The 22169-nt window shown below is 31.3% G+C and overlaps 1 protein-coding gene across 3 annotated transcripts in view; it reads left to right on the top strand.

Moving 5' to 3' along the window:
• Positions 1 to 22169, top strand: part of LOC132730129 (neuronal acetylcholine receptor subunit beta-2-like) — a 29995-nt gene that overhangs the window by 4663 nt on the left and 3163 nt on the right. For 2 of the 3 annotated variants that reach the window (XM_060715981.1, XM_060715982.1), the window contains exons 2-11: positions 1905 to 1967; positions 8094 to 8269; positions 9706 to 9750; positions 11495 to 11607; positions 18493 to 18639; positions 19661 to 19745; positions 20483 to 20568; positions 21155 to 21300; positions 21694 to 21771; positions 21996 to 22154. In XM_060715981.1, the coding sequence (XP_060571964.1) occupies positions 1928 to 1967; positions 8094 to 8269; positions 9706 to 9750; positions 11495 to 11607; positions 18493 to 18639; positions 19661 to 19745; positions 20483 to 20568; positions 21155 to 21300; positions 21694 to 21771; positions 21996 to 22154 (1075 nt within the window). In that variant the 5' untranslated portion in view covers positions 1905 to 1927. Of the gene's footprint in view, positions 1 to 828; positions 907 to 1904; positions 1968 to 8093; positions 8270 to 9705; positions 9751 to 11494; positions 11608 to 18492; positions 18640 to 19660; positions 19746 to 20482; positions 20569 to 21154; positions 21301 to 21693; positions 21772 to 21995; positions 22155 to 22169 lie in introns of those variants that run through there. The other variant, XM_060715984.1, reaches the window with a different exon arrangement.

The following is a 22169-nucleotide window of genomic DNA, read 5'->3' as shown; positions in this document are numbered from 1 at the left end:
TATAAATGTTACAGATCTTTTCATAAAATATACATATAAGCTTTCTATAAAACCTTGTAACAATGGTTTTTCTCCATATGATTGTAACATTCAAAAATTAAATATGTTTATTTAAAAGTTCTATATTAAACGTAACATAACATATATTTGATTTTATTTTTATATTACATACTGTACTTTAATATTTTCAAATAAAACAAAGCGTTAAATTTGACCTTTAAGCATTTACAGCTCATCTTCATCTTCATATACAACAAATATATACAGGCATGAATATGAAAAATGGTAATGCATATCAATAAATAGAGTAGTGAGAGTGTATTACAACACAAATAATGTATACAATCCTAATGTAACTTTAACAGTTAAACAAGGACAGTCTTATATATAACCCGGCATTCAATAAATCAAATCTTAATTTAATTGCATTCTTACAAGATAAAGCTAAATGTGTTAACACTGACTTCCTTTCTGAATTCGGCAATTCTATTTTTTTTAACTATATAGACACACAAATTTAATATGTAAACGTTCACGGAGAATGAACTATCATACATATATATGTGTATTTTGTTTAAAAACATCAATAGGTTTGATTGTTATCAACAATAAACAAATTTTGCTTTAGAAATATAAATGTGAAATATATGACAAGCGTGCTATTCAAAAATTGAAATCAATGTACAATTACAAAGAGTAGCTTCATTCTAATTTACCCTATCGTCCTACTATCTAGATTTAACTTTGACACGTTTATTCAAATAAGGATGTATTCGTACAAATAACGAATAATTTATATATTTTACTTATAAAGTTTGTTTTAAAGTATAGTGTAAATCGTTTTGCTTCAACCAAAGAATAAACCAAAGACAGTCAAACTTCTTTTTGTTTTCGCTTTAAACCGAGGTATGTGACGGTCAAATATTTTAAAGAAAATTTATCTTATATCTTAGTAATACCTGACTTTGACGCCAGCCATTATAAACAATTGAATTGTTGCACGAATATCGCCTGACCAAGATGTTTGCATTCTCAAGTGGTTGTTTTCAAAATGGTACTTAAACTTAATTAAATAAAGCAATGATTAAATTAAGTGAATTATTTGCAACTCAGTCTTGTATTTATACCATATCCATACTGTTCGCTATCAGTTTCACGGTTGGTAAGCGAACAGCATGGATCCTGATCAGACTGCGCGGATGCGCAGGCTGGTCTGGATCCATGCTGGTCGCAAACCCATTATGTTGGTTTGTAATGGCGCGGCTCTTCTTTGTTTACATTTTGCTGCATTTGCATGACAAATAATTGCCATTTCAGCGCAATTTTCTTCAGTTGTTAACATCTATTCTAACACGACCCGCAATTTTCCCTATTGAACATAGAAGAACAGAAAGTGTGTGTTATTATGCAACAGATGCACAGTTTGACGTTCTATATTTAGACATGTGACGTCATCATTATACACGTGACGTAACCACTAAAAATCCGACGCGCTGAAAATAAGTACGGAAACAAGTCAGGCGCAATTTCGCTTAACTATCAAGTACGGCAACATTTATTTGTTGATGTCGTGTTAGAATCGAAATAATATATCAAAATCAGTGATTTTATTGCTTGATAACATCACTGTTTGTCGTTCGGATGCGCATCATTATATCACTCGGGCTACGCCCTCGTGATATAATTCCTCGCATCCGAACTCCAAACAGTGATGTTATTGAGCTATAAAATCACTGTTTGGGATATATTATTTCTTAAATATACTCTAATTTATCATTAACAAATTAATAAAACACATGTTTGACATTTCTGAATGGTTGAAAATATATTGATTTCTTCAATGTAATGCGCCCTTTAAAAAAACATAGATATAAAAATAATACTTTAATTTTTATTCATTTCAGATATTGTAGTACCGAAATATCATATGGAAATGGATGATTCGAATCTTCGATTCTTCATTATATGTAAGAAACTAGTTTGTTTTATTTATCTCGGTTAGTAAGAGTATACGTTATGTAGAAGCTTGCCTCAAAGCAATTTAAGACAATCAAAGAAGAAAATGACACATTTTTTTCTTTTCTATTTCAAAATACTAATAGTCGTTTATATAAGTATTTACAAAATATTTGATCTGAATGTGTATTTGTTGATTAATGACGTCACATATGACGTCTTGCCACGTATCAATAATCAATAAATCAAGAAATGTATATTAACTTTAATATAGATATTGAAAGATGATTCTAAAAGCATTAGATATTAAGCAGCATTTATAGGGAATAAACTGGTCAATCAACCCTTAATATATTTGCTTAAAAGATAATCACCAGGCGTCACATGTGATTTCTGATCGCTCTTGTACTAATTAGATATCAATTATGCAAACATAAATATAAAGTATTTTCTCTTTGTATATGTTATTCGTGAAGGTCGAACATGCATCCTTAAAGTGTTTCAAATACATTTTCAATATAAAACATGGAAAGGAATTAGTATATTAAGTGTTATGCTTGTTTTCCAATCCATATATATTGTGATGTAAAAATGTTACATGCTTGTAAAAATTGATGAATAAAATATGTTTAAACTAAACTGACGAATCATTATGGTTAAATCAATGAATTGGTTTGTAAAAGTAGTACTATTTTTATTATAATCTATCGGTTGAAAGATGATGATAAACAACAACATCAAAAATGATAAAACGAGACTACGTGAGCTTTTGAGAGACTCATGATCAATATAAACATTTATTTGTGGCAACAAGATAAACAAGCAACATAACGCCACAAAATAATCACAAAAATGTCACGAGTTAAAGGCACATTATGCCTAAGTAATGCACGTTTATTTTTTTTAATTAATATTTGTTTCTCATTCTTAAGAAGTGTCAATCAGTGTTCAATAATGCTAAAAATGCATTAAGTTCAGGTAAGATAATTTAACAACTGCAAAAGTAGCACTTACGTAAAGATAGCAAAATTTAAACTTATTAGTAGTTTGACTTCCATAAATATATACAGTATTTATATATAACAATTGCCAACAAAACTAAAGATTAAAATGATAGTCCATGTATAAAGAAAATGAGTATGTTTCTGGAAACTTTAACAAGATACCAAAAAATAATCATTTTTTGAAAAATTAAAATGGTAGCATTTCTGAGGCATAATGGGCCTTTTAATGAAAAAAATGTTTCTGAAGTAAAAAAAACCAACACAGTAAACTCATGGGTTTATTGATGTTAGACAGTTAGGAATGTCCTTCATTATTGCTTTAGCTGACGGAAACCTGCCTAGCTGTCTTAGGTCAAGAAAAGTTTACAATTTCAAAATTATTTCAGGAAAGTATCTTAAACACCATTTGCAAACCTTAAGTTTGTCTCCTGCTTTCTGTAATTTTTTGAAGACTAAATTGATAGTGCAAATACATGTTGGAGTGGTTTACAAAGATATTTGTTTTCCTTCCAAGGGTATGTTATTTTAATCAATTTGCACATATTTGACTAAGTATCAATGAGAAAGTAAAATCCAATTATTATCGATTTGAAGCCACGAGTTGTTAATTTGTGTTGTTAATTTGTAATGAAAACAACTATAATATAAATTGAATTCGCTGACCTATAACGAATACATGCGTCTCATATAATGCGGCTAACTATGTGACAAGGTGCAAACGGTGCCAACCTGTCAATTTGATTCCTCAGGTTATGTCAGGATCTTTTAGGATTATCGTAATTGGATCAATTTAATTGCGTCAATTTTGCCACTTTCAGTCACGTATTATGCGCCAAATTAGTTTAGATTAAAGCAAAACTAATAAGCTATAAATTTAACTTCAGTGTAAGTTTTAAGCACTTTTGAATTAATCCTCTTATTTCCTAAACTTATAAAGAGTACAGAAGGTAAACAAATTAAGAATTTTGTTATTAGCTTTACATAAAATACATTTATAACATCACTAAAGAAGTCATTGAGGTTGTTCAATGACTATCATCTAAACAGAAGTCGATGATTTTATCATTATATTAATCATCGTCGTCCCGCCATCAAAACTGCCGTCGTCGTCATCATTATCATCATCATAATCATCGCAATCTTCGCCATTTACATCAAAAAATTTTTAAAGAAATGCTTTTGTTTTAAATTTTTGATTGAAAATAGTATATTTTGGGGGGAATTGATGATGATATAAAAAAATGATGACTAAAGGATCATGATGATGATTATGATGGAAATAGATTGAAAATGTGAGGATATTAAAATGATTGAAATTAAAATTATGGATGTATGTGGATAAAAAGCTGGGATAATGTTAATGATTGATATGATGAGATTGTGATAAATGTGAGTGATGAGATGATGTTTGTGATGATGATGATGTGAGTTTGGGGGCGGGGTGGGGGTGATAATTTGACTAACAATGATAAATATAATCATGATGCTTCTGAATAAATGATAACAGATTGTTTTGTTTAGTTTTCCTATCTCTTCATATATGTCCATCAATAGTTAATCAATTTAGAAAAAAGACCACATTAATATTTAATGCGTTTCGTTATTAATAAATGATGTATTTCATTATAAACAAAAATATCCTGCTCACAAGTACAATGTTGAAAGAACTATTAGTTTGCTGAATAAAGAAACCGATTTGAATAATTTGTGATAGTTACTAATTTCGGTCGATAAAACATCAATTTGAAGTAGAGACATTATAAAATGTAATTATAAGTGTCACGTTATAATGTCCCGAAAGCTTTGTGAAGTTATCCGTATACCGTATATTTGGTACGGATAAATAAGGAGTTTAATTGCTTACAAAAAACAAATTACTAGTCAGTCAATTGACAATAGATTCTAGCTCTTATAAAACTAAATAGATTGTAGTAATACAATAACAGTTTATACAGTTTAAGTTTAAGGCTGCTCCTTAAAATATATGTTTAAAGTACTTTCAAGTTATAGAAATATTGTTAAAATAATCGTTTGATGTATATATGTTTTTGTATGTTATATTTATATTGTATATATTTCTGTTGTCTTGACCATCATGAAAGTTATTGTAAATGGCCAAAGGCATTTTCTCATGCCGATTTAGTAAAAATAAAGGATTTAGCTCAATACAGGATTGGAGCAGTACCTCTAGACGCTTGCAGAAATCATGATCACAAAATAGACAAATATCGTTTTTTTCGCCGAATTTTACATTTTTCCTTGATTATCGTACTTGATTCGGTGTGAAAAGATGAATTAGACCTGTTAAAGTTCATTCCGTTGGGTGAAAAGACAAGATTTTAGCATTTTATCATTCAAGCGCCTTGTCCGGTATATACCGGAATACGGTATTTAGTGTGGTGCTCCAATCCTTTTTTTAGTCACAGCCAAAAATAAACTGTAAGTAATACAATAACAATAAAGAATCATGCATACAGACTTTTTATATCAGGTGATTTCGGCTGAAGCTAACAAAACTTTGTTATGTTAAATTGTTTTTTGTCTGTTTTCGACCACAGTAAAGGCCTTTTCAAATTTTTTAAAGATATACTATGCTAATCATTGAGTAAAATATTTTAATCGGAGTAATTTATTAAAATCTATGAAATTCTTACTGAATATGTATAATTTAACTAAAAAATAAATAATAAACTATATTGGAAGCCACGTTCTCTGATTAACGATAAGTAAAATTGGTCTTTTCTTTAAAAAAACTGCCAATTTTTTAACGACACTATATATTCATATTGTGACGACCCACGTGTGTAGAGTTTTAAACATGACATATTAACTTTGTGTGAAGTCACAATATGTTTACTTCATGTTTACAAAGAGACTGTGGAGCAATTATCTATATTTTCTGATATCAAATTTGAGCATAGTATATCTTTAACTGTCATTTTTTTTTAATTCTTCAGCATATGTACGGGTATGTGGAACACAAGTAAGCGATGAAGTTAACGAAGTTATTTATAAACAAACAAAAACAAACAATTAAATATTGAATTCGAAATAAAAGTCTTTACAAAATAGATAAATACAGAATTCTTAAAGTCGAATACATATGAAAACATTCACATATTTCAATAAAATATTTAGTGTTTGCTTTTTTATCTGACAGTGTGTTTGGAATCATCAAAACACTTTTTTGAAATATAAGGACGCAGTAGAAAATAATATTTATTTAAATATCATACAATTAATTGCCTTTCCTTTAAAGCGTGCATAATTGCATGTTGTAAAAGTAATCTTTTTATCTGTCTACATAAGACTTTGTCACACTAGACTGCGCTTTTACTGCGTTTGTACGGCGTTGTTAAATTTAAGAAAACGCTGCGAGATCGCAATAAAATATGTGATATTTTTGATGACATAAAGACTTCAATGAGTCCCCACGGCGATCATAGCGATGCAACGGAGCTTCAACGGCGTTTTAGTTGGCGAATGTCTACGTTCGGACTGCGCTTCTACGACGTTCTTTGCGCTCTCACTGCGCATTTACGGCGCTCATACGGCGCTCTCGTGGCGCTCACACTGCGCTGAAATCGTAAAGCTCCGTAAAAGCACCATGCACACGCAGTATAAGCGCGGTTAAGACGCCGCACAACCTCCGTACAAGCGCCGTGGATAACCACGCCGTTCATTCGGCGTTCCTTTCGCGCTTTCCCGGCGCTTCTGTTGCGTTGTAGGAGATGCTACTGAGTTGTTACGACGCCCTTACTGCGATCCCACTGCGCTCATTTTAGAACGCCGAGTGACGGCGTTTATTTTAAGCATGTTCAAAATGCGCGACGTTGGTCGGCGTTCTATGCGACGCCACTACGATGCAGTGGCGATGCTACGGCGATGTTTGCGATCTTACTACGCTGACTTCGGCGTTCTGAAATTCTTTGGACGCCGTGAGAACGCCGTCTTAGTGTGACAGGGGTTTTACGATCCAGGTAAAAATTATTTCTCACTTGATACACAATCCTATGGTGGCTGATTTGTGCCATTTGTGTTTTCGCTCCGCGACCCCGCCAAGCAAAAGGTCGAGAAAAAGCCAGTTAAAATGGCGGGGCGCGGATCGAACAGTCGATAATTAGAGGGGGCGCGGGGCGATGTTCAAAAAAATAAAACTTCGTCCTGCGGGGGGCGCGGAGCGAGTTTTAAGAAATAAAACGGCGGGGTCGTGGAGCGAAATCACGCTAATAAGCGGGGACGCAGGACAAAATCTATTTATCATATGATCTGGACAAAAAAATCATTTTTTTTAAGGGCAATTTCAAAATATGTACGGCAGAATAGCGAACAATCTGATCCATTAGCAGATCACACAAATATACCCGCAGATCTGATCTGCCTAAGTCACAGGTCTCTACGGTTGTGATAAAAATTCTCACAATTACACTTAGTAATTTTTACACCATGAACAATAAGAAACTATTATACAATATCACTGCCATTTCCAAAAGAAGAAACGGGAGTTATTTATTGTTTAGAAGAAGAACAGGAATGACCTGGGGTCGTGCGATTGCGTGCGAAATAGTAAAAAGCCATTGTATTACATGTATAGAAATATCTGATACCTATACATGTCAATATTGAAAGGTTGTTAAATGCGACAGATAATGACCAGAAAAAATATTTGTTCTTTGCTTTGTTAATCGCCATTACTAAATAAAACCTGACATTTTTGTTCGTTAATGTACCAATCTGGGTCAAAATCAAGGTAAAGAGTAATTATTCTGTCGTAAATTTAATATTTGCGTACCAACTGGAGAAGAAGGTGGTGTCAAAGTACTTACTTTTAAAAAAAGTAAGATTGAGTAACTAAGTACGTATTTATAAAAAATGGAAATGTTATTCAGCAAACATATATGTGAATTAAACAATTTCAAAATGAAATAGGTTGTGTAAAAATAAATTCCCCAACCCCAACTTCCTAGGGTCAGCATACAATCATCATTTAAATCATATCCTAACTATCGCTCCATTACCTTCGTAGCGAAGAGTAACGGAGCGAAAACAATGATCTAATTTTATTGAGATTGGGTCAGAATACTCAATTAATTTGTTCATATTAGTTTAATCTTATACACCTTCTTATTTCAGCTTTCTTGATTGTATCCGTCAACATCTTCCAATGCTCCAGTTCTATTCCGTCTTATTCTAAAGAATTGGAAACAGCTGTGAGAACAGAACTTTTCACCGACTATGAGGTCCTTCAGAGACCAGATGAGCGCACGTTTGTTAGCATCGGATTAAACCTTGTGACAATAAACTCTCTGGTAAGAAATATGAAATGAGCCGCGTCACGACAAAACCAACGTAATGCGTTTGCAACCAGCATGGATCCAGACCAGCCTGCGCATCTGCGCAGTCTGATCAGGATCCATGCTGTTCGCTATCAGTTTCTGTAGTTTGAAAGCGAACGGCATGGCTGGTCTGGATCCATGCTAGTCGCAACCCCATTATGTTGGTTTTGTCGTGTCACGGCTCAAATTATAATCAATACTTAAAGCAGCACGCCTCAACCATTCCAACTATTAATAGAAATTAGCATGCGTGTTTCAGATAGTAAAATTATGTTCAAGTGAATAGATAAAGCAATTTAAAGCTGCATATCAAAAGACATATGCTTATATTCATAAACATTTTGAAAATGAATTAAGGATAATGTGCAGTGAAAACAGAAAGTAAAACAGGTCAAAATGTACAAAAGTATTTATTTTATTATTCAAAACTTTGATGTTTTACAATATTGTCTTCCAACCCGGAGGCCTGCAACTTTAAGGATCCTATGTAATGCTGTAATTAAGGTTGTATACCACACTTAAGTATGTATATAATTATACTTCTAAAACAATTTTCATACATCGAAAAATGTGTAATATATGTACTGCAAATATTTGTCCACATTATTTGTAATCATTAATGATAAATCTTCATTTGAGCATTATATTTATGATATTTAATCATAAAAATTGCGTTACAGGATCTTTAAAGTAATTTAATTTTAAGAATGAACTTCGAGAGAAATATTTATTACAAAAAAACTGGTAATTGTGCAGACTACAAAACAAATAAAACAAACACGTGTGTTGTGTTTGAGTAAAATAGTCTTCTGTCAATAACAAAAATATGGTTATACAGCTATAGCTTCATTCGAATATCTTGAAATGTTGCCAAATATGAAAAAAATCGTTGATATAAGTGGCCTGATAAGATTTATGACCGGTAATTAATCTGTCTGCCTAAATTAGAAAACCCGTAAATTCGAAAGACACGATTCGTAAATCTAATTTGAAAAAAATGAAAGGATTATAACATAATGACTGTTAAAAAAAATAAACAAATGAACACCAATGTACCATGTCTCTTATAGGTTCATTTATTATAGTACATTTTATATTGAATAAATATGCTTCATTTCGGTTGAAATGCGTGTCTTTGCATTATGCACAAAAAACAAAACAAAAAAACAAACCAAAAAAAAAACGTTTTGCACGCGATTTTGTTGAACTAGCTAGGTTGACAAGATATATGAATTAAACAATATATCAAAAATATCTCAATGCCTTTTAAACTGATTGTTTGCTTACTTCTTTTTCACTGAAATGATAATAATAATTCTTTGTCATTCGTGATTTCAACGACAATGGGGGTATATTTCTCCTTTTCACATTATAAAGTTGTAAAGTAAATGTTTTTGTTTCTATTGTAGGATATTAAAGACCAGATATTATCGACGTCAGGATTTTTTACAATGGTAAATATTACTTATTAGGATTAATTCCATAAGAATAAATACGCTCGAAATAAAAATAGTCAAATATCAGATATCTCAAGAGCGTCGCAATTTTGAGAGCATTGAATGCATTACCAGTATAATATACTTCTTATTATAAAAATGTTATATGACCATATGCATTTTGAAGACTATTAGTGCCATTTTACACCATATCTGGGCCATACAAATAAACTGAGTCAATAATCACGAATGGTATTTTAAAAAATAATCGACATCTGATATGGGTCCAATTGTTCTAATTTAGCCATTCAAAAAGGCACCTACAATTTCGTAAATATATTTGAGCCGCGTCATGACAAAACCAAAATAATGTGTTTGCGAACAGCGTGGATCCAGACCAGCCTGCGCATTCGCGCAGTATGATCAGGATCCATGCTGTTCGCTTACAAACCATATTACAAGTAGAGAAACTGGTAGCGAATAGCATGGATCCTGATCAGACAGCGCGGATGCGCAGGCTGGTCTGGATCCATACTGGTCGCAAACCCATTATGTTGGTTTTGTCATGACGCGTTTCATTTTATGCCCTATTAAAGCACAGCTAAAATATCCTGTGTTACATAAAGAAGCATGCCTCCAGATTCATGATTGTTTTTGTGAAAATTTTGAAAATTTATTTAGAATGAAAAATATTGTGAAGTGAACAAAGAAAGTAATTTTCGCTTACAATCCACGAAACATATCCAATACACAGGTAGACATTATTAAATTACGATGATTAACACTGAAAAATCAGTTATTAAGCCCGCCGAGCCTGAAAAAATATACCTGAATCTTGAATCTTTTTCGTTTAAAATCTTAGTACATTTGTTTTAAATTTTATTTTCTTGAAATATTTTCAAATATTTTCACCTGGATGCATGCATCTTTCAAATTTTCATACGTTGATGTTTTAAGACATAACACAATATGGAATCGAAAGAAATCCTGCTCTCTTATTAGCAAAATGTTTATTTTTCATTGATCAATTCAATACCATCATTGTATGCTTTTACGAACTTGACGGCCATGTATGAAGTCTGAATAAATAGTTTAGACTGTGTTTGTGTAAGTTATATTATTCCATAATTAATCATTGATTCCATATAATAGCTTTGTAAATAAAAAACGATTGAACTGCATGCCCATTTCTTTACTTGAAATACTTTTTCATTATTTAAAATGATTATTATAACTTAAAATTCGACCAAAACAAATATGAACTTTCCCAACGAGTATAATTGGTAGCAAAACCGTAGTGTTTCAAGTTTGTATTTTCAAGAATAACAAATGTGTTTATTTGATATACAAAGTAAAATAAAGTCTATTTCGGTAAAATTATGATTAACAAAAATATGTCTGATAATCAACCAGTTTAAAAACGCTAACTCTTACAAAATTATAACCAAAGTCCGAATTAATATCAAAAGGTTAACAATTTGTACTTTTGGTTACTACAATCATAATAATAAGTATAGAAATAATTTACAGTTTAATTTTATATCTATAAATTTACTTAATTAAGGTGCACTTTTACAACATTTATTAGAATAAACAAAGGCAACATCGCCCTGCATTACTTACTACCATTTTTGTTTCCCTGTGTCGTTAGACCGAAATACCGTGCCCATTCCGTTTTCTTACATTTGTGTCCGGAGATCGGCGGAAAGGGCCGAAAGGTTGCGATTGGTTATACTCATGATAACATATAATGGCATTTTAGAAATGGGACGATTCAAGACTTGATTGGTCCGGTAACGTCAACTACACAAGTATAAGATTTCTTTTTACTACTGAAAAATATGCATGGCGTCCAGCAATTTTTATCGAGAATAGGTAAGGCATGAGTGTCAACAGTGTAGTATTGTGGAAGTCTATAATATTCTAAATATTAACACAAATTGTTAACTTGTTGTCATGACTAACATTTATATAGAAAGAGCTAGGTTCACTAACCATGGATTTTTGCCCAAGATTTTGGCAAAAAATAATTTGATGCAAAGTTCTTGTTTTTAAGTTTTATTTATAAGTTCATTCCTTAAACTGTTAAAAACATATGAATTTAAAGACATATGTTTACATTTAGTATGATTTATGTTCTATGGAAATACCCCTATTTCCAGCAAAATTAGGAAAATTCATGTATTTTTGGTGTTTTAAACGAAAATTAAAGTATCAGCACAGTCGAGCCCCAACAAAATCATTACACCATTGTGTTGTAATGTATCAAAGGCTTCAACTCTATCAATATAAAGTTGGGGCTTGCCTGTGCTCTATTCCAAAATTAGATTTTTATCTAATATCTAAACGTCATTTTCTGACATTTATTTCATTAAATGCAAACCATGGAGCATGTATATTGCACTCAACATTATTAATATTTGTTCTAAGTTGTTGAAATATGATTCATAACATATATTTTAATAAATGTTTGCAGGAAAATCATTTCTAGTAAATTAAAGGCACTTTCACTAAAATGAGTACGATGAAGTTTTGGTACGAGTTCGACGGTTTCCACTGTAATGGTTGTAAACAAAACTCTGACAGGTTAAAAGAATTAAATGTAAACGTTTATAAAGAAATGCTGAAATTATGTTTATGCCATAATTATTTCATTCATAGAATTAGCAAGGTGTTGTTATGTAATTTTATTGATTCATTGAAAGAAGTTATGCTGTTCAGGCTATTTTATTGCTGAATAGCCTACTTTTCTTATGCCCTCAAAAACAACAACAACAACAACAACAAAAACAACTGCACAGTGATTAATAGGTTTTCATGTCTTTTTAAAAGGCAGATTAGAAGAATTCAATTTACTTTGTGAAAATAAAATGATTGCAAGTCTCAAAACAATTTAAAAATACTGTATGTAGAGTATTTAAACTCTATACTGTAACTCCACATCGTCTGCATTGATGTATATGTAAAACTACTTGTTAAATGATGTCATAACATGGTGGAATGTTACATTAGCTCAGTGGTAGCATGGGTGCCTCTCACCCAGGAGAATTGAGTTCATACCTTGATCATGAACTCTTTTTTTTTTCATTTTTTTTTTCATTATCGTTTTCATAAATAATAAAATAGATAGTACTTTTAGAGTAAATAATTATTTCCTTAATGTATTAAGTTTTATTCCTTCATTTTTTTTTTAGAATTATGAGTCAATGCTATTTCATAGTTATTAAGGTATTAAAGATTTGTTAGACATTTAATTGCTTAAAAGTTCAGCAAGAAGGTTTAAATCTTATTAATTTAGTATTATTCTCATTAAAAAATATTCACAAGAAATTGCCAAAGCAGGAAATATGTTAGGAGTCAACGGACGAAATGTCTTCAGTAGACTTTCCCATGATGAGAAAAAAGCATGGTATTAAGCTCTAGCTGTTTCCCAGAATAACTACACAGGATGTCTTGACTTGTCCTTTTTCACAAAGGATCCTTTTATTTTATGCACGAAATTGCAGACCATACATGTAAGCAGCCATAACTACATAGATTGGATTATCTACATGAATGACAGCATTGATGCATATTACTGCCTTTTTGCGGCTGGTGCATGTACATAGTTTAAATGTGTTCTGATGTCTCCACCGTTTCATGGTACCTCGCATATGGACACCATGAGGAGTGGTGAGACTCAGTCAGGAGTGAGAAATTGGGCTGATAATCTTGCTGACCATGTAGCGGTATTTTGAAATTGATAGCCATTCAATACAGTGTGAAAGAGAATTGATAAAATTAACAGTAATAGAGACAATGCTAAACTAAATTTTTAATTGTAGACTTCTTTAATTTACAATCATTATATAGATGTAAGGGCATATTGGAATGATATAAACCAAAATTTACTTAGAGTTGTTTTATGTCACATTAATTATGGATACATGTAAATAAATGTTTTTATGCGCCCGAAGGGTGGCATATTAAAATCGAACCGTCTGTCTGTCTGTCAGTCTGTCATTCCGTCAGTCATTCAGGCTTTATACATATAGACAGTGGTGGTCATGTTCACTCTAAAACTTCAGTATGCATGAAAGGGTTTTAATTTTTCTTTCATATATGAAATAACCATAGATGTATTGGTGTGTCGCGAACAAGACTGGTTTCTATGACTTAAGTCAAGGTCACTGTGGGAGTTTCAAACTTTGTCAATTTTGATATTAATATACATATAGGCAGAGATGGTTGTGTCTGCTCTGAAACTAACATGAATGAAAGGATTATATTTTTTATTTCACATATGAAATTATCATAAATGTATGATGTGTTGCCCTTAAGACCCGTGTTCCTACGCCTTAGTTTAAGGTCACTGCTGGGGCTTAAACTTTTTTCAATATTTATGTTATATATGTAATATAAATGGTGGTTTGGTGTATCCGCTCTGTAACTTCCATATACATGAAAGTTTCAATTTTTATTTAAAATATAAAGTCACCATAGATGGGTAGTGTGTTGTGAACAAGACCTAGGTTTCTTTGTATAACATATAGTTCACTGCTGGGGTTCGAACTTTGTCAATTTTTACCACCACACTTAACATGTAATAAGTGGTTTATAACTAGAATCCTTCGGGGGCATTTGTCATGTTCTGTGACAGTTCTTGTTTTTTTTCTTAGTTCTCATATCGTCATAAATCATTACATTACATTTGTAATAAAAGTCTGATTTCCATAATTATAAATAACACAAATCGTTTTCTGGATTTGGCTGTATCATAATTCATAAAAGAAAATAGTATCAAATTTGCAGTTCAGTATCAAATATTGCGTATACTCCGAAAGAGCATACAGTCAAACATTATTTTTACTTGACAAAAAAAAATCTAACATACTTTTATATCTATTAATTTATTTAATTTAGTCGGACTTTTACACTTTACATTGGAATAAGTCAACAATTCCTAGTATTTACAAACTATTTGCTTACATGTATATAGTTACTCAGTGTAAGTTTAGTTAAAGCGGCATGCCTCCAGATGAGCAAAAATATTTTATAAAATCAAACTTGAGAAAAAAAGTACTGAGATTTTAAGAAAAGCAAAGAGATTCAAGATCAAAGTAAAAATGCTCATGCTATGTGCGCTGATTTTGCAGTATTTTTCTCCTTATTTCTACTGCGTTACTAACGCAGTAAGGGCTTTTCATGCACATTTTGACCTCTTTTTTTGTAATTAACGTGGGTTGTAAGTGTCATTGATAATGTGTAAATTGCTTTCCTTAATTTACTATCAAATATTATACATTTTATTTCATTTTCAAAATTTTCAACAAAAAAATAGCATTAATCTGGAGGCGTGCTGCTTTAAGTTAGACAGAAATACCTATCTGTTTTGTGTTTTAATAATAATAATAATTATTATTATTAAATAATAATAATAATAATAATAATAATAATGATTATTATTATTATTATTATGTTCAACGTCCTTGTCAAAAAACTGACTAAAAAGGCCGTTAAAATTGCGATTGATTCTATACATCCTTATTTAAAGCATTAGGTAAGAGGTAGATGAATAAAACAAGCAAATTCAACATTTATTATTAGAAAATGAACAAACTTACAGTTTTTATAAAAATAAAAATAAATACATTTAGTTAGGCGAAAAATAATATGCATTCACATTTTCATTTCTATATATCCGAATTTGGAATATCCGAAATGAGCCCCATTTATCTTTTATATTAGTTTTGTGACACAATAGTCTAATTTTAACTAAATTATAATTTTGTTTACAATATATAAGAAATATATTGCTATCTTTATGAGTTTAATTCAGTCAAACACACAAATTTATAAGTCTTGTATGAAAGTTGTCGTCAAATCTGTGATTTAATTGAATTAAACAGGTGCTCTAATTATGACGTCATTATGTCGTTATAGTAACCAGACATGCCTAATAAATGTCAATTTTGAAAATGTAACACATTGTACTATACACCTTTAGGTTTTTATTAATATCTAAGATGGGGCCATTTTTGGTGCTTAGTGAACCTTGCTCTTTGCACCTTACAAACATGGGGAAATGGTAAAGTTCATACAACATGTACTTCGTACGGAGCCAATGGGTGTACTTAGAAATGTTTTTGTTTCATTAACATAATCTTCATCTTTTTGTTCCTTAAAGTAAAATGTCAATAATAGAAATGCCTTTTAATAATACAAATTGGAAGAAAATTACAATGTTTCATTGTCAAGTGAAAATGTGTATAATAAATCAATAAATTGTAGTCCCTGTGCAAGATGAACAAATTAATCTGCAGACTCGTGCTTTCATCCGGACCCTATTTTTTTCCGGAAATGAATGTCATTTGTAAAATTACGTACAATGTTAAAGACAACATTGACTTTTGATTAATGCAGGAAACTTTAACTTAATATTCGGCAAAAACCAGAAAGAGATATTATTGACAAATTCTAATCTTGATAAATTTTCTCTTCGATCATAAACGCAGATTTTTGTTAAATTATTTTATTTACCTTTACATTAATAACTTCCATAAACTTACCCGAAACTAAAGTTCCCGCAATTAGATTGACGGCACAGTTATCATGGTATAATAGTTGTTCTTTAACTTGTCAAAAACTTTTGAATTTCATTTGATTGCATGCTTTCAACAGACATGGAAAGATCCTCGACTCGAATGGCGCCACCAAGGGAACTATTCTAATATCAGATTCTTATTTTCGAACACTAAATACATGTGGTTTCCCGCAGTCTATGTTGCAAATAGGTAAAACCGAAAAGGTATTCACTTAGGATGAATTATAGAATCTGACTTTTCTGATTTTATAGATATTTAGCTGTAGGTCTCAAGACATTTGCACTGGTATTCACAATTCAAAAAATATGATTGCTATAAATATTTTGGATATGAATGTTTTAAGGGTATAAGGATGTTTTTTTCTTCTTCTTCTTTTTCCAGAATTTAAAAAAAGAAAATAAATGTGTAGTTTTCACAATTGTATTGTCTTGTGGATTGTTGAAAGAGCTGAAACATAGAATGCCTTTGTTATTTTACAATTATGAATATTGCATCACACAATAAAATTGTTTGGAACAAAATAATATGCTGCTATATTCGATAGGATTTTAAAGCATTTTGCAAATTGATGATGTGCATAAAGAAATATTCCAGACGTGCATTTTAAAGTTATAATTTTTCAAATGTAATTCTGATTTGTGACAGACATAGGCTATGTCACAAAAATTGTTTAGCCTTTATTATGGACCCATTTCTAAATAAAATTCATCTGTGTGCCTTACATGCACGGATATCTCGTGTACTCTATAAGCTTATGCGTATGATATGTATTTACCTCACAGTTAGCGATGTTATTTTTGATATACATATAAATTTAAGGACTTTACTCCTTAAAATCATATACTAGTAATTAATATATATAGATATACAGTATTTTGTAACACATTGGATTCTGTCAAAACTTTATCACAAACGCGTTCATGTTAACTCTGGCAAAAAGAATTATTTGACTGTTTAGAAAAACAATAAAAGTAATAATAATAATAATAATAATAATAATAATAATAATAATAATAATAATAATAATAGAAAAAAAGAAAAATCATGAAATACCACGATAATTTTTAACTGAACAAAATGTTGTGCTTCTTTTGACAATGACAGTACATGTGTTATTAAGTGTTAAGTTGCATAAATTCAATGTTATCGTCTAATTCTAAATATTTGATATTTTTTCTATCTTTATGTCTCTCCTTAATTGAGTAATAGTTTGGCTGATTTAGAATCATAAAAAATCATAATATTAATGGTTGCAAAATTCAGAAACCAAAGAGCAACTTATGGACACTGTCATAACAGACAGTTTACACAAGTCCTGCTTCCAGATTAACACTTTAATTCAAGTTTATTCACCAAGATTGAATAAAAAAATATAACATTGAAGAATTTTAGCATCGCATTTACCTTTTCTTTATACTCGTACTTTCCTGTAACAATAAAGTTTTAGGTGTTGCGTTCCTTGTTGATCTTGTTTATCATATATTAGATGACTTTTGTTAGGTAACGCCTTTGCAACTTACCTATTTCGCATATCAACATGCAACCTACTTTTTACACATATTTACTAGAATTGATAGTTTTAAATTATCATTTACTAACTTTAAACTTTTTTGTTCTTCTACCTATCTGATGTTTTATTTCTTAATTAGTTTCATTGCTTTCGTTACTTCTCCTTATCATTTATTTGCTTTAGAAATATCCCCTGCCAATCATTACCGCTTATAGGTCCATGCTGAGTAAATTCATATAATGTATTATGTATACAGAATATGTGGCCTACTTATTAACATTGTTCCATACTGAAAACAAAATCGTTTGTAACCAGATTGTCAATGTTGGTCGACTTATATTCAACATACTTATTTATCCTGTTAATCAAAGGATACAATTTTTCACCAATGTTTCACTTATGAACATCTGTTAACGAAATGCTAATTTGTTATTTTATTTGACTTTACGATGAATTAATCCTGCATTTAAGTAGAAACATCGACGTTCCGTAAGCTAACTTGATAGCTTCTTAACGTGGAAGTTGCCAATGCCACTGGCGGGAAACGAACCCAAAGCGGCGAAGGGCAAATGATTGGAAGTCAAATACCTTAACTGCATGTACTCTGTCAAATACGTCCCTAACACCAAGTTATACAATTCTGAAATATTGTTTGAATAATAATAGTGTGACAGAACTCGAGGTATTCAGCAACACTAACTGGCTTATTCGGCTTAGTTCGGACGGGTCGGCTTACTGGACACCTGGTGGTATATTTGAGACAAGCTGTGATGTGGATATTACCTACTACCCGCTTGATACACAAACATGCAGGTAAATATTTTTTCCAAATTTCTTTATTTGTCATGTTCAACATTAAATGAGTGGAAAACAAGATTAAGAACAAGAATAAAGACGAAAATAATTCAGTGCAGTTATGTGTGCCTTTCTTAAAACTTGTAATGTGTTTATTTATGTTTGGCTTTGGTGGCAATACTTGATGGCAAACAAAATTTGATGATAACCTTCAGAATACGTGCTATTAGGTACAGTGCGGTACTTTAGAAAAAAGGTTGCGCAACCGTATAATGTTGTCATATTAGTCCGTCCGCCAAAATCGTTTTAAATGTCGCGGGGAACGTATAAACCTCGATATTTTAAAACAGTTGCTGGAAAACAGCAAGGAACATTTTTGACTATAATCGCCGGTGGCGCCAATGTTTGTCCCTGGTTATAAAAAGGTAAAGGAACAGACGGAAATCAGCGACAAGTGTTGTAGAAAAAGTCTTCAAAAATCGAGGGAGGAAATAAAGGCGGCGACATTTTGTTCATCATCATCTCATAAAATAACGCGGCGAGTAATAGCAAACTTTCCAGGTGCGACTTTTCAGCGGCATGAAAATTAGAGGTTTAATCCTAAAACTGGCCGCCCTTTTACAAGATAGGCATCAAAGCAAATTATGCGGATTATAATGACCGCAATCGGCTACCTAAATTAGGCATATGTTTGCTTGGCTTAGTCAACTATGAAGACAGAAACTGTCGACTTTTCCGACAGACGTGTGACAATAAAACTCGAGAGTGTATAAGCCTCGTCATTCTACACAATTTCGACATAAAATCTCGTGGATCACAACATTTTTATGATTTTATAAACTGACGGTAAAATTTCTCGCGGGATTAAAATGGCCTCTAACGGCCACTTAAAAAACAGTGCATTCATTATTCTATTGCGAGGGTCTATATTAAACCGTGTGATCTTCTGAAAATGACAGTCTTTGTGTGCGCAGTGCTCTTTAACATGAAATTTTATATGACTGTTTGTCTCTAAACATAAATGGTATATGTTTTTCAGCATTGTGCTTACAACTTGGGCTTACACAACAAACGAGGTTTATTTGATGTTTTCTGATGATCCTATTTCCACAGATGACTTCAGTGTAGGTTTTTTTTTACAATTCACATTTATAATGTAAAACAATGCTTGACTATTAAAAAAAGATCAAAGAAGAAATAAACACATAATAATTATAAAAAATATTAATTAAAATGATAAACACAAACAAGTCGATATAAGGTGCTTGAATGCAATAGTCTTTATTCTCTACTTTTTGCAGTTTTAAAATGTTAAAGTACTTCGAAATAACATGTTTTAGTATATTTTATAAAATGTTAGACTACAAATGTTACATTTATTTTATAATTTAACTGGATAACAGAACACAATTTATTTTCAAACCGTGAAATGGACATTTATCCGGACCAAACCAAACATAAAATCGCTTTTTTCCTTAAAACACCCTTCTATTTAATTTTATAGTCACACTTTTCCAAAGTCTTGCATTTTTTTTTTGACATTTATACTATGAAGTAAGGTTAGTAACTTGATAAAAGGAAACAAGTGATATTTCTATGCAACTTGACATTTATGTCACATGCTTGCATGATAAAGAAATGTGTAACATGTATATCAATTAACATACATGGGTCAATATGATTGTAATGAATTTAAGAAATCATATTACCATATCTTATAAAAATACGATCAAGCAATCTTTGAAAAATTTCAATGTCATGTAACACAAGACAGCCATTCTGATAATTAATGAATGATTCGTTATGATGCCTAAAAGGCGTAAAATATTTTCCTTTGTATATCTTTACTTTGCTATTATAGCCAAATGGAGAATGGGATCTGATTGAGACGTCAACAAGTACAGAGACAGCGGAGAAATCGAAACATGACACCAACAGTTATACCAGGTATGAGTGTTTGATTAATTAGTCTGTAGCCTCCTAAATGTTCAAAAAAGGCATGTATGTTGTTTTTACTCCGTTCCAGCTGTGATGCATTTCACTGGTATCGTTATCCATATTGAAACTGGTGGATACCGCTTTCATGCCAATTGTCATGACAATATCAAGCATGTTTTCAAAAGTAAAAATGCGAACAAAGAATGTGCGTATTTTACACATTACTACCAGTAATCCACGAAAGAAAGATCCCTAGGTTGAAATATATAAAAATAACCCTAACTGTGTTTAACATGCAGTAGAAATATGGTGACAAATACTGCCAAGTTTAGCACATACCATATCAGTTTGTACATGAATCTTTTAGTTTTCTTAACATCTTTGCACATTTTTCACAGGTTTGACTTTCTTGAAATATTTTGACTCATCCTGGGCAGTTAGATTTAATGTTAAACAACGCAAATCAAATAAACAAATGAAATATGTCCAGGGGAGAGAAATTTATATTAATGTTAACTTTTATTTATTTGTAATATTTTCAATTTCTTGATCCTCAATCGCATCATAGAAAATTTTGGTTATTCGTATTTTTCAGACTGTCGTTCACATTTAAACTGAAAAGACGGCCTTTGTTTCACATTTTGAATACAATATTTCCGGTTCTTCTGATGGCGTCATTGATAATATTTGTTTTTAAGCTTCCTCCCGAATCCGGAGAAAGAGTCGGAATGTCACTAACAGGTGAGTAAATCATTCTTTGATAAGAATTATATAGCATTTTCATAGTTGTGATAAAGTTAAAGCCACTAAAACGTGGTCACATTGTCTTTGAAATATCAGGAATTTTCGTATTAACTAAACATGTTATGCGTCTTCATTAAAGAATATCAGATGTGTTTAATCATAACAATATATTCTATATAAACTTAACAGCCGTAGAATATTGTCTTTGTGAATATTTTAAACGGTCATTATGGGCATAAAGTCTTTGGACCTACACGTAGTTTAAACTATAAGAGGAAATAAAATGTACTGTTTACCATTGTGGTCTGTACCCAACAAATATTTTTTTTTCTTTGTTGTTGACTAAATGTCTTGTTTTGTTCAATGGCATCGTGTGTCTATTACTTCTAGTTCTTTTGGCATATGCTGTCTATTTGACATTGATTGCCGACAATATCCCAAGAACCTCACTGAGCACCAGTATACTGTGTAAGTACAAAACATCTTTATTTTTACATATAAAAAGTTTCCGATTTTTGCAATCTTGAACCTCTTTTTGAATAAAAATTGGCAAGACTTTGAGTGTCGTTATTATAATATAATACGTAAACTCTTCAAATTTTAAAAATAAGATATTAAGTAAAGAGATCTGAGTGTTTAACTAAAACTATCATAAGACTGATTTGATCTTGATATTTTGCACTGTTTTGCAGCTACATATCTGACGATTATTTTCATGTTGAGTACACTGTCCGTCATTTTCACCATTGTTGTGCTCGACATTTATTTTAACCATGATGATGACGAAGAACCTCCTAGATGGGTCCAGACAATGACAAGGTTGCTCCTCGTAAAAATTTCAATGTGGAAAGGTAAACTTTTTTAAT

This window comes from Ruditapes philippinarum, unplaced genomic scaffold (genome assembly GCF_026571515.1).
Source record: "Ruditapes philippinarum isolate M1 unplaced genomic scaffold, ASM2657151v2 ctg5736_1_1_1_1, whole genome shotgun sequence".
Lineage (NCBI taxonomy): Eukaryota > Metazoa > Mollusca > Bivalvia > Venerida > Veneridae > Ruditapes > Ruditapes philippinarum.
The sequence above is the reverse complement of the archived record's forward strand: the minus strand, read 5'-3'. Positions and strand labels throughout refer to the sequence as shown.